Source organism: Choristoneura fumiferana, chromosome 13 (genome assembly GCF_025370935.1).
Source record: "Choristoneura fumiferana chromosome 13, NRCan_CFum_1, whole genome shotgun sequence".
NCBI classification, from domain to species: domain Eukaryota; kingdom Metazoa; phylum Arthropoda; class Insecta; order Lepidoptera; family Tortricidae; genus Choristoneura; species Choristoneura fumiferana.
In genome coordinates, this window is record NC_133484.1 from 10,733,419 (window position 1) to 10,745,898 (window position 12,480).

Genomic DNA, 12,480 nt, shown 5'->3' on the forward strand with positions numbered 1-12,480 from the left:
CCTTTTAAAAGGATTTTTGTTTTGCCAAACGGAACGATATTGATCATACTCGACGAGATGACTTTCTTTGTTTAGGTACACGCGAACATTTGAAGTAGTTTGATACGTGGCAAAATGCTTTATGGCGTGGAAACCATAGTTTTTGAACATTGCAGATGATCGGCTATGTGTTTTACGACCAATTCTGTCGCGAAGTTTTAGTATTACTTCTCTTGTAGATTTATCACAACTTTTATTTTTCCCCATTGTTTTTATATGAAGCAATCGCCTTTAAGACTATTACGGCACTAAATGGCGCCAAAATTATTCGAATAATGACCTAAAACCACAAAGCGGCGGTCCCGTTCTCTATTTAAAATTTGAATAAAAATAAACTATTCAGCGTTCTTAATATATGACCAGCCAGTAAGTAGTAATACTAGGTTTAGATGTAATGTATAAGTTTATCTATTTATTTTTTAGCCAATTATATGTATAAAATGAATTTACCGCTAGTACGGAAAAGTTTTACGATACCGAGAGAAGTACAAATATACATGCAGTTAGTAACACTTGTCAGTTTGAAAAAATCTTCTCTATAATAAAAATCGTTCTTAATTATATGACACAACTGTATATGGAAACCCTTCATGTATACTTATTTTTGCCTACGAGGTGGATACATTTAAATGGAATTTATTTAGTATGCAACTTTCTGAAGCATTTTGTGATTACATAATACTGCAACAGTTTAATGAATACAATTTTTTGGTGTCAGTAATAGATACATATTTATGATGAAAATGTGTGGCTACATATTTTTCAATTTTTTTTGTGTATACATACTTTTAGACGTGACTGTACAAAGATATTGTGTATTTTGCGCCAATCAACTATTTTACCAACACTTTGGGCGTCTCCTGCGTTACCAAATTGTCTCTAGCGTTACCAAAAAAATCGTACCTTTCAACAAGATATTTCACGGTTTAATAGGTTGAACTTACGTAGGATGGCATGTATTCATGTACAATTCTATTAAATTACAGAAAAAACATGTTTACTTACAAAAATCTGCAATTGTTTGAAAAATGTTGCGGACAGATTAGTGCCGGTAAAAAAGTTGATTGACCCATTTTATAAATATCAGTATGACTACTACTGTCTATCCTATTTCTAACAAACTTGCCACAGGGGCAGACATCGCTTATTTGCATTTTATTGTTTATTGCATGTGCTTACGACTCGCGTAAATACACTACAGCCCGGGAACCAATAACGTTGGCATTTTCTTTCGTGCACAGCTTTCATAAAATGCAAATAAGACCCTAACGATCACGTATGTCGACCCGCGAAGGTCGTTCACGTTGATGGCATGATGCATGATGCTAAAGTCTTTGGTGTATTTAACAGCCCACTTCGATTAACACTCCACCACTAACACTGAACCAAACGGAACTTGCTGAAACTGGTGCGTTCGATGCATTCGAGTGGACTGTCGAGCGATGAAAACAGGCCAGTGTCATTATGAGACAAAAAGAGCCCAAAAACAAGGAACCTTCCACCCCGGACTTGCTCAATGATTCGGCTAACGTGAAGACAACCGTTGAAAAGAACAGGCCGCGCTCTTGCGTGAATCCCTCTCCGATCGGATATGATCTATGTCCGAATAATAGCAGGATAGAGTTAGAGAACAACCGTCGTTGGTCCGGGGTGCAATTGGGCTCGAAACTAATGCAGGCTTTCGACAGACTCGTGTTCGACGACAGCGACGATTACACTGACAGTCTAGAGAACAATAAACCATCCGCTAAGCTCACCGGCGCCGACTTGAAGGTAACGGCGGTAGCGGACTTGAATTCATGTGCTTCGATTCGTAGTGCCACGTCTTTTGTTTTATTATTTTTCAGATTACTTTTGTTGTGTTTGTACCGCGCAGGGATGCTTGCAGCTTATTCACATTAATTTGCATTTTTTTATTATATTTGTGTACCTACGATTTTACAGTATTAATTCTTTTGTGTGCGCACTTTTTTGTTTGTGATGTATCTAAACACAGATTAATATTGTTTAAGTATGTGTTTTTTGGGGGTACGGCTATGTCCAGCAGTGGACGTCTTTCGGCTGACATAATGATGTTTTTTTTATCATTTCTAAAATTTACCTTATATGCGTTGTTTGTTCTGGTTTTGTAAGGTTGTGTGGATAAGGTATTGATGTAAATCGTAGTGATTCTTAACTAGTCATATACATATACGGGCCATTATCATGCATTTCGCACATGTGTTACGAAAAACTCCGAGGTTCCGGGATCGAATCCGCAATCGTCTGCTTGAGAGTTCATTTGTAAAAATCACTATAAGCTTCTGCGGCCAGTGGAATATAATTTCAAAGAACGAAGACGTTTTATGAGCTATATTATTATTATAAAAGACAAGTTTACTATCTATCGAAATTACCTTTTAACATGAAAACAAACCGCCAAAGTTCTTATAATAGAAATAACCTCCAAAATTGCACGTTTAAAGTTCAACGACTTTTTACGTCAAAATCAGTACTAAATTAAATATAACAACTTGTCATCGGTTCCACCTGGAAACTGCTCCTTCGCGAAGCAGGTGCGGTTCAACGAACCAGACAGCTAAAAATATATCAGCCGCAAAGATAATGAACCCGATACAAATATTTCATAAAATATCAGTAACGCAATAAATGAATGATTTACGTTTACAGCCATCGGGAGATAGATGGAATGCATCTTTGCATTATTTATGGTAATCTTTTGTTTTTTGTTGCAATTTGGCTTTTTAGTGCATCAAATAAGCCAAAGATGCAAGTCCGGGTTTTTTTTGCATAAAAATTTATTCTCACCTATCACAACACCAACCTATCTCGTAAAACGCGATCCTCTGCTCTTTACTCCTGATTTGACCATTGTGTAGTTTTGTTGTATTTTGGTTGACAAACAAAACCGCGTGTACCTAGGTATAAATCATTTAGGTACAAATAGATTATTGAAAACCTAAAAATATGACCACCTCTCATTTTTTTTTTTTATTTAGCTCATCGCATCGCTATTGTATCGTCACTTGCATATCGAGGGTTACACAAATTTTAATGACTTGATAAACCCGATGACGCAAGTGAGCGTAGACGCACTGTCTCGCTTAATTTAGCTGGTTAAATTGTGAATCAGTACGCTCCCACTAATTACGCCGACAGGTGCGTTCGCGTTATTTAAATCCTATTTCATCATTACATAGGTAGTTGTGAATAGCACAAAAATCACATATGTAGGTACGCATACGTCAATAACAAAGATAAATATTTCTTTTACAACAACATCAGATTCAGTAGCAGCTATATAAATATTATAGTAATAAGTTAGAAATTTGAATATACGCGGCAACCGTGGGCTGTTCATAAGTAAAATCTAAACACTTATCATGATATCAGCCACAGATACTGTTTCATTGAGCCTGGCATCTAACTTCCCTAATAAAACCTTAATCAGCCGAAAGCTGTTGATCAAATATAGGCCTTTCAGAAATTAAATGTAGGTTTAAATTTAAATGGTGGATTAAATATTTTGAGATGATAATGCATTAGATCCAGATGTGCGATTTAATGATGCAGTAAGAAGCTGTTGATTAAGTCCCCCTTAGAACGTTATAGTGAACGGCAACCTGCCAACCCGTATTCACCGTCTCTGCTAATCTGCTTGTCTCCATTTGTTAGTAGGTACAGTAGAATCATATCCTCGTGTTTTCCAGCTGGATTGCAGTGGAGAGGAGTGGCGGCCTGGTTCGGCCGGCAGCTGCAACAGCGCCAACACCGGCACTGGCAGCGGCAACTCCGGCGGCAAGTTCCGGCGCTTGCAACTCAAATGGGAGCTGCTCAGCAACGCTGAGAGCCCCGGCTCCCCGTCTGGTAAGACTATATATGAACTTGCTTTGTCGGTCTCTAATTAAATGCTCCTTTCATCTACTCAAAAGTTGACTGGCGACCCTCAATGAGTATGTTCGCGGTTGTTTACAACTTCTGACGTTCTTCCTTTGAACTTCGGTCTTCAGGCATAATATCTGCCTGGAGAGAGATATCTCTATTGTGGCCTCTACTGTTAATAGTAAAAGTAAACTTTATAGGGGTGTTGGCCAACCCCAATTATTCCATTTTTTTACATATTTTTACCTTCTATTCTACAATACCTGTTTCACTGAGATGACAGTACAATCAATTTGCCGCTAGGAGAGACAATCGCCATAGAATTACACCTGGATTTTGTTGATTTCGGCTATTGATTAGTCAAAACAAGTTCTCACAAGACCACGCCACTAATTAGTAATACCACTTAATATTGTTCTCTTGTCCATAGGAGAGACTTCACCAGCGACAGCGAGGGGTTCCAAGATCCCTCGGCCGGTATCGTCTCCAGTCCGGCCACAAGCGCCCGCGTTACCGTCTCCCGCCAAGAACACGCACCGGTTAGTCACCTTTTTCTCCTTTTTAAATAGACCTGGTACGAGTGCAGGTACGAGTGCAGCGTCGGTTTATGGTTAGTCAAGTGTAAAGATAAATGTAGGTGTAAAGATATCTTTAAATTCTACTATTCACTAGGATTTACCTACATAACAGCAGGAATACGAACTTAATTATACTGAAATTTTTTTTTGCGAAGATCGTTAATTTTCAGGTTAGCTTTTAAAATTAAGCATGCTTTCAGAGTAATGATTGATCCGCAATTTTCTACAAGTCCCCAATAAACCCCGTCGACGACCTTCGCCCTCATTATAAGTAGTAAGGAACCCAAGGCCATCTTACGAACAAGATATCGAATTCGCCAGTACCCTTAGGGGCTGTTTCACCATCCATTGATTAGTGTTAACTGGCGGTTAGGTGTGATGCCGTCTCTATTTGTTTTGTTCGAATAGACGGAGACGGCATCACATTTCACCGTTAGTTAACACTTATCAATGGATGGTGAAAGCCCCTTATTGTAAGTTTTCGGTTACAAAATACGTGTCAATCGCGTTCGCGTTAAAATCTTAATTTGTATGGAAACACGAACAGCGCCTCTAGCGGAACGTTTGCGATGTTCGTGTTTCTATACAAATTGAGATTTTAACGCGAACGCGATCGAGACGTATTTTGTGACCGAAAAACTTACACTAAAGGTACAGATCCCTCACAGCGGTTAGTCACCTACCTCGGCTATTAGTAGACGCTGGCTCCTAATCTTAGCATGAGTAATGATCTCATGAATAACTCTTCGATACTATATTCTGTGCATTATGCAATTCAGATATATGCAAGCTATATCAAGGGGATAAAATTGTTCATTGACATTGAAATTGGATATAACTACAATTTTGCGCTTCAAAATCAGGTCAAGCAGACTTACGACCCACTACAACCATACCATGCTACTCCACTACCATACGTGCAAGATAGCTACACTGTGTGATATACTTAATGTTTTTAAGCAGACTCGAGACTTCATAAAAGTCGAGTTACGTCTGCATGAACACATACAATTGTGTAGACAAACTAGCAAGTGTAGTCGCTAGTAGTAAGGTAAAAGATTGTTGTTCATTGATGTAGGTAGACAATCGCAAAGTAACGTCTGGATCAATAAATTACTTATCTAAAACAAAAATTATCATCACCTTTGACTGTTGAAAAGCAACCTGAAAAATATTGCCACAAAGATTAAGTACGACCGTTCTATTGAAAGAGCTTCAAAACGTGTCATTATTATCCCAGGGGAATCCCAGTCCCGGTGCGTAAAGGCTCGTCACCAACAGCGAGTAACCCCCGCGCCGCGCCCGTCACCCGCCCCGCTGCCGGGAAACGACCACCGCAGGCTGCCAACAGGTACCAATATCTACCATCTTATTGTCTAACACACTTGGGATCACAATTGTTCACCACTGCTTTCTGTCACACGGTACGGGGTGGAAAGAGATAGTATATGAGATCGCGAGCGCCCGCGCGTTAGTCAATAGGTACAGCCAATGATCTTTAGTTCAGCCATAATCTATCTTTTAGTAATTGTGATTAATTTGTTAGTTAGTTAGTGGTATTCATGCCCTTGGTTTGGTATTGATGCTTCAAGGGCATGAATACCACTAGTCTCATAAATTAAAAAAATATAGCTAAGTTTTTTAAGCCTAACTTTATTTTTTTGTCTGAGTTATAGGTACTAGTTCTGCTAAATATATTTATTATAACCGGCTTTAGTTCCTGTTTATTTATTGGTTCATATTTAGCACTTCACTAAGCGGATACGTTTCAGCACTTTATTAAGAAGGCATTTTATTTACACAGTTTAAATTATAATTATTTTCACGCTCTATTAGTTTTTTCTGTAATATTGGTGGTGGTTTTTCTTATTTGTTATATATGCGCTTTTTACGATGCACATCTTCAGAACTTTCCCCGAGGCAGTCCAGAGAGTCATCGCGAGCAAGCCCAAGGAAAAGGAACAAGTTGTTATTTGCAAGCCAGTGGCTAGGAAACCTGTTCAGTATGTACAACAAAGAGTAATACTAACAAAACTAATATTTCAACGCCAAATTATGACTAACTGAAATATAATAGCATGAGAAAATGTATCTATGAAGTAAACTCTTATTTTTGAAAATACTTATATTGCAGTTTTAATGACAGCAAAATCGAAAAAATGCTAAGTATAGATCTTTTAGAGTATTAACACTGCTTCTGGTGCATAATATACGTTTTGCATTCACTTTTATACTTGCTTACGCTTATAATTTTGATTTCATAAAACTTTAATAACATTCTATTAGGTATCACTTCACGATAGCCTTTAGCTCTAGCGACTGTCGATCCAGATAAAATAAGGGTAAACAAACAAAACAAGCAAGGTTACCGGATATTGTGCACATTTCGTTCAAACGAATAAATGGCTCTTTGGATTTCATGTCACGTCGCCATATATCCTTCCATGCTTTCCATGCCTAAGGTTTTATTCTATTTCGACTGACAGTCACTTCAGGAAGTTTGTCATATTAAAATTTACTTCGCGTTAGCCCTACTGTTTACAACTCAATAGAATTTTAGGGAAAAGTTTTCTTTGCCGTGACCCGAAAATGTGTATTTATTGGCTGTAGTTTAACTCAGGTTGTCGATACTTTAAGGCATACAGACTCGACTAAAATCAGTATATCGCTGTTTAGACTCATTGTAAGTGCCATGAAACCTTTCATTTAGATATTATTTAATCATTTTTAGATATGGTTCTAATTCACAGAGAAGTTACCGTAAAACTTAATGATATCTTATTACACTTAGGGGCTGTTTCACCATCCATTGATTAGCGTTAACCGACGGTTAAATGTGGTGCCGTCTCCGTCTATTCGAACAAAACAAATAGAGACGGCATCACACCTAACCGCCAGTTAACACTAATCAATGGATGGTGAAACAACCCCTTAGTCATGCCAAACATGATCGTAGGCAGCACATTTTCTAACACCATTAACGGACGTTACGGGGCTATGGGTTTGAACTTTGCAAAAAACTAGAACCAAAGTTTTCAGGATGGTGTGCGGTTGTACTTACTGTTTGGGCCGTAATTTTCAAATTAAAACAGCAAATTCATTGTTAAATATTAGAAGTGCTGCTGCACATTAGGTCGCCGGTGGTAGCAGCTACAACCGCCTGAGAGTTGTGGGCACAATTATCAATGCAGGGATTAACACAGGTTAACGCTAACGCCCAGACTTGTTGCATACAGGGAGGGCCATTAAGTGTTTGACTAGCTGCTGGTGCAATAGTTGTTAGTCAGCGAAGATACCCCTTAATCGCCTCTGCTATAAGCGTACAATTAAAAAAAGTAGTCGATTAACAAGTGGGAACTCCTTACACCTCACTTCCTGGTGGCTCTTGATTAAGTTTTAGGTAGAGTTCAAAAAATTAGACCATGTTGACTATTTAACCAAAACGCCAGATTAGAAATGAAACTTACCCGTACACTGAAAACGGAATGTTTCACACTACTTATTTCTTAACTAAGTACCGAACTTTTTGCACTCCATCCTTTAATACAGAGTAACATTACCCATCCGTGTTAGTCAAGCATGTGGAGAGTCCTCGTGATTCGGTGCTGTGTGGAGTTCTCCGTCATTCGGTGCTGTGTGGAGAGCTCTGTATGATTCGGTATTGTATGGAGTGGAGAGCCATGTGTGACACAGGTTGTGTAGAGAGTCCTGTGTGATTCAGTACTGTCCGCAGGGCATCCCGCGTGGACGGGCAGAGCGGCGTGGCGGCGCCGCGGCCGTCGTCGCTGCCGTACGGGCGCGCGCCGCCGCCGCCCGCGCCGCGCCGCGCCGCCTCCTCCTCCGCCTCGCGACATCGGGCCAACCCGCAGAAACACAAGTAACTACTACCTTTTTTACGTCTACAAAGTTCACCTTCCCTTAGTGCCTATGCGTATTTTTAGGCGTAGACGATGCGCGTTACGCGCGTTTACGGGGTCGAAGTTTTTTAAAAACCTAGGACAAAAATGAATGAATCTTATTTGAAACGGTTTGAAACGCGCGTTAACTGCGCATAATGTGTGCCTAAAAATACGCCGTGTGTGGCTCTTATGCATGTTACTTGGTGTTTGGAGGAACAGAGGGTTATATGGAGAGTCTCCGGCGATGATCATTCCCATGGATAAATGAAGTCTTGAACTTGATGCTCACCAGTCACCCCGGGATCGGGCTACTCTTAACGGCACCGTAGAATAAGTACATCAATAGTATCTATTAATGATATAAAACTTTCGTTTGTAATCTTACGAGTATCTTTACTACAGGGATGATTGCAAGTAGGTTAGGTATGTTTCAGAGCTTTTACACATCTTCCTTCAATTTTAGGTACGCTGTACTTGTCGATTTTAATGTTTGGATCCCTACACATGTAACCTATTGTTTTCATAATGTAAATGTTTTTTAGAACTGTCTAAACCTTCAGCTAATAATCAACTACTCTAACCCAGGTACGTAAGGACACTATGGCACCGGCTGCCATCAGACTCGGGGCACCTCGCGTTCAACGAAGGCGAGCGACTACGACTGATCTTAGAAGTTGACGACCAGCATTTGCTCTGCTGTCGCGGCGACCACAAAGGCTTGGTTCCCCGAGACGCGGTTCTGCCCGACGACTTCTGATACCGGCCCTAGCACGACTGGCAGCCGCAATGGCGCCCGCTGAGGCTTTAAATCACTTTACAGACCCTAAGTGCTCTCACACAGACAGTTTTTACCATACGACTACCTATAACCTTGACAAGTTCGTATGTACTACTCGGTAGAACCCTGTGGTAGAGAGCCTCTGCTGCCCTTATCAAGGTTTATTTGATAAGTGCGGCAAATACTGATTCCAACAGAGTTGTACAGAGTTTCACGCACAACTTGACAAGCTATAGGTATCTGTGGTCTGTTGTTGTCTATGTAGGATCACCTTAAACTCAATCATCCAAAATGTATGCGCTAAAGGAGACAATATCTCGAGCAAATAATTTCTCATTTAGGATGGTCGTGGGTGTCAATTGTGGATTTAATCCTCAGCGTTCACGCTGTTAGCTGCCAGTTATAAACTGTTGCCAACGTTACAAACGGATCGTGTAGATTTGAGTGCAATAAGATAAAGTGAAACTCTCTGATTGATAAGAAACTTGTGTTGAACTGTGAACAGTTGAAACTCATCGTAATAGACTCTGTAAATACCTTTTCTCTTCTGTTTCGTGTAAAATACCTTTCAGCAATATTCATAATTTTTACTCATCATGTAACAAACCTTCGACATCACTAAACTATTATTCTCACATTATTTAGTAAATTCTAGTCTTACGTTTTAAGGCACGACATGGTCTTGAACTGTAAATAAACTATTTAAGGAACACATATTGGGAAAAGATTTACCGCATATATGGAAATGCCACGTACCTGTTCTTAGGTGGTTGATGCATTTATCTTACTCTATTGCAATTTGCAGTAAATATTTTCTTCAATGCCACGTGATATAGATGATTATGTACTATAGGAATAAATCTCATACTTAATGCTAAGGAAACGTTTGTACGCTAAATTGTTCCAAATTGTAGCTGAGAGAAAGACGCCCAGTATCTAAAATTACGAAATGTAGGTAAATAATGTAATCGTGAAATTGATGTCTAAAGTTACCCATTATTATTATGTATATATCATTTAGTGATATTCAATCGTAAAGTGTATACTACGTGTGTTAGGACCTCATAGCGAAATTTATCAAATGTGGACCGTTGTTGTGATTCTCATACAAACACTATTAACTCGTTAAGTCAGCTTTGTATGCCACTGAATTATAATGCATTTAGAGAACCATTGTCGCTCTCTTTAACCTTGATGCATAGTACGAGTAGGCATGGGTGAGTTGGAGTGGTAAGAGCAATGCAATTATTTCCAGAACACGCCAGTCTGTCCACGGACTTAACTTGCCGCCACCACTAACAGCATGAGCCTCTCCACGCACCTTCCTTTTAGTCTTCGGGAATACCGGCTAGTCTAAGGAAGTCACGGCGTACAGGTGTCGGGAGCTTAATCTCTAAAGTCACTAACTGCATGGCCTTGCCCCATTGTCCCTCCCACAACCTCCCTTCACAGCAAATACCAAGTGACACACGCGGTTTGCTTCCAACCCACCCAGTCACAATCCGAAACTATAAGCAATCAGCTAAAACTGCCAGTAACATAAATTAGGCTATGGTTTCACTCTAGTATTTCGCTTCACTTGTCACCGATATTGTGATATATACCTAACCATATCACAGCTTAAGGCGTAGCGGAAAGAGATATTTTTGGTACTTATTTGTATTGCTCAAGTCTGGAGGAGTATGGTTAAGAACGGTACGATTTGTATTCGAGATACTCTCTAATGTAACTTTATACTCGTTGATTAGATATTCGAATGTCTGTTTAAATGTAATGTAAATAATATTATAGTGGAAATTTTTAATCAAAATTTGTAACAAATCTTTTGATGCACGATACAGTTCCTCTCGTAGTCAGTCGTGCTGTCGAGTCACCACATCGGTTAATTTTAATGTTCGTAGCAACAAGACGATGCGGCGGCGTCTTTCTCAAGGCAAGGTCGATACTCGATGCTCTTGCCAATTAATTGCGTTGAAATATAGAGGCTCGTCGACAAATCTCACTAAACTAGGGTGGACGTAGGGTAACACAAATTAGAACTGTACGATACAATTAATATTTATACAATAATTAGATTAAAGAGACCGGTTGAAAGTTATAGTTGAATTAGACGTCATCTACATTAAGAATCATATTTGTTTGAGATTACAGTGTTAGCATTAATTCGCGCTTTGTGACTGAATGATGTGATGTGGCCTTTGTATGTATTAAAGTTAAATAGTATTAGTGTGGTGTGTGCGCTTGTTGCATCAGTCGGAGTACCATTATTGTATCGTCTACTTATTACGATTGTCATTGCTGTATGCTTCCACGACGTGTAAATTATAATTAGATATTTAATCGAAACTCCAAAATAACCGTTTAAGTATTAGACAAACAGACATGCCTTAAAATATGAAATAATTTGTACCCGGTCGCCGAGTAGCTTTGCAATAGCTTGCCCCGAGCCTGCCGGGAGTTTATAGCGTAAATTTAAAGCCCTTTTGTATGTATTACGAGTGATGTTGAACTTTTTTTTATATAGTGACTATTCCTGCGCGTTCATTTATTAACCGTTAGTAGAGGCGGTGAACCAGTTGTCCTCAGCGGTACAAACTGTTAAGTTATTCTTTATTCTACGGTAATTGATTAAGGTTTTATTTATAGTTGCGAATTATCGGGATCAATAAGTTGAGCTTGTGTTGATAATTTTATTTTCTTAAGAAAAAAATAAACAAAAATAAAAAGAGGCTTTCGTTAACTTACGAAACGTCTACACGAACGACTGAGAAATCAATTCCGAATATATTATTTTTATGTTTAACTCGAAATCTAATGCTGTAATTATCTATTTCAATATAAGACATTTTTATTCAAAACATTTTTTTTATTTATGTTAGTGCCATACAATTAATGTATTAACAATGGATAATTGATAATTATTATTGTAACCATATAAACCAAATAAACTTATCTAAAATATCTTGTGTTGTATTTGTCCTAGCCTTGCTAATATTATAAATAACCGTTCACCCTTAAACCGCTCTACCGATTTTGATGAAACTTGTCATGAAGGTTTCCCGCATGGTAGCGAAAACGATTTTTTTGCAGACGGAGTCGCGGGCAAAAGGTTCTGTATAAAAATAACAAGCGACATTATTTCAATTACACATCGTGTTGAAGTTCAAGTTCAAGGCATCTAAACCTTCAATCTGCACAGGCATCTATAGCAGAGTATTTAAGGTCAAAGAACTGTTATTGATCGTGGGGTTAGATTAAATAACACCTAAATCTAACCCAAAATGCTCGCATTTTGCTAATAAAT

The 12,480-nt window shown here is 38.9% G+C and overlaps 1 protein-coding gene across 2 annotated transcripts; it reads left to right on the forward strand.

Annotated features, from left to right (window-relative positions):
• Positions 1–1,494: 1,494 nt before the first annotated feature.
• LOC141434040 (uncharacterized) lies at positions 1,495–12,137 on the forward strand. 2 transcript variants are annotated; one of them, XM_074096276.1, is made up of 7 exons: positions 1,495–1,812; positions 3,750–3,906; positions 4,352–4,460; positions 5,740–5,850; positions 6,407–6,502; positions 8,233–8,376; positions 8,984–12,137. In XM_074096276.1, exons 1-7 carry the CDS (start codon positions 1,504–1,506, stop codon positions 9,153–9,155), a joined length of 1,098 nt encoding a protein of 365 aa, XP_073952377.1. In that variant the 5' UTR covers positions 1,495–1,503; the 3' UTR covers positions 9,156–12,137. The 2 variants fall into 2 exon arrangements, with proteins under 2 accessions (XP_073952377.1, XP_073952378.1); XM_074096277.1 differs by lacking the exon at positions 6,407–6,502.
• Positions 12,138–12,480: the final 343 nt, after the last annotated feature.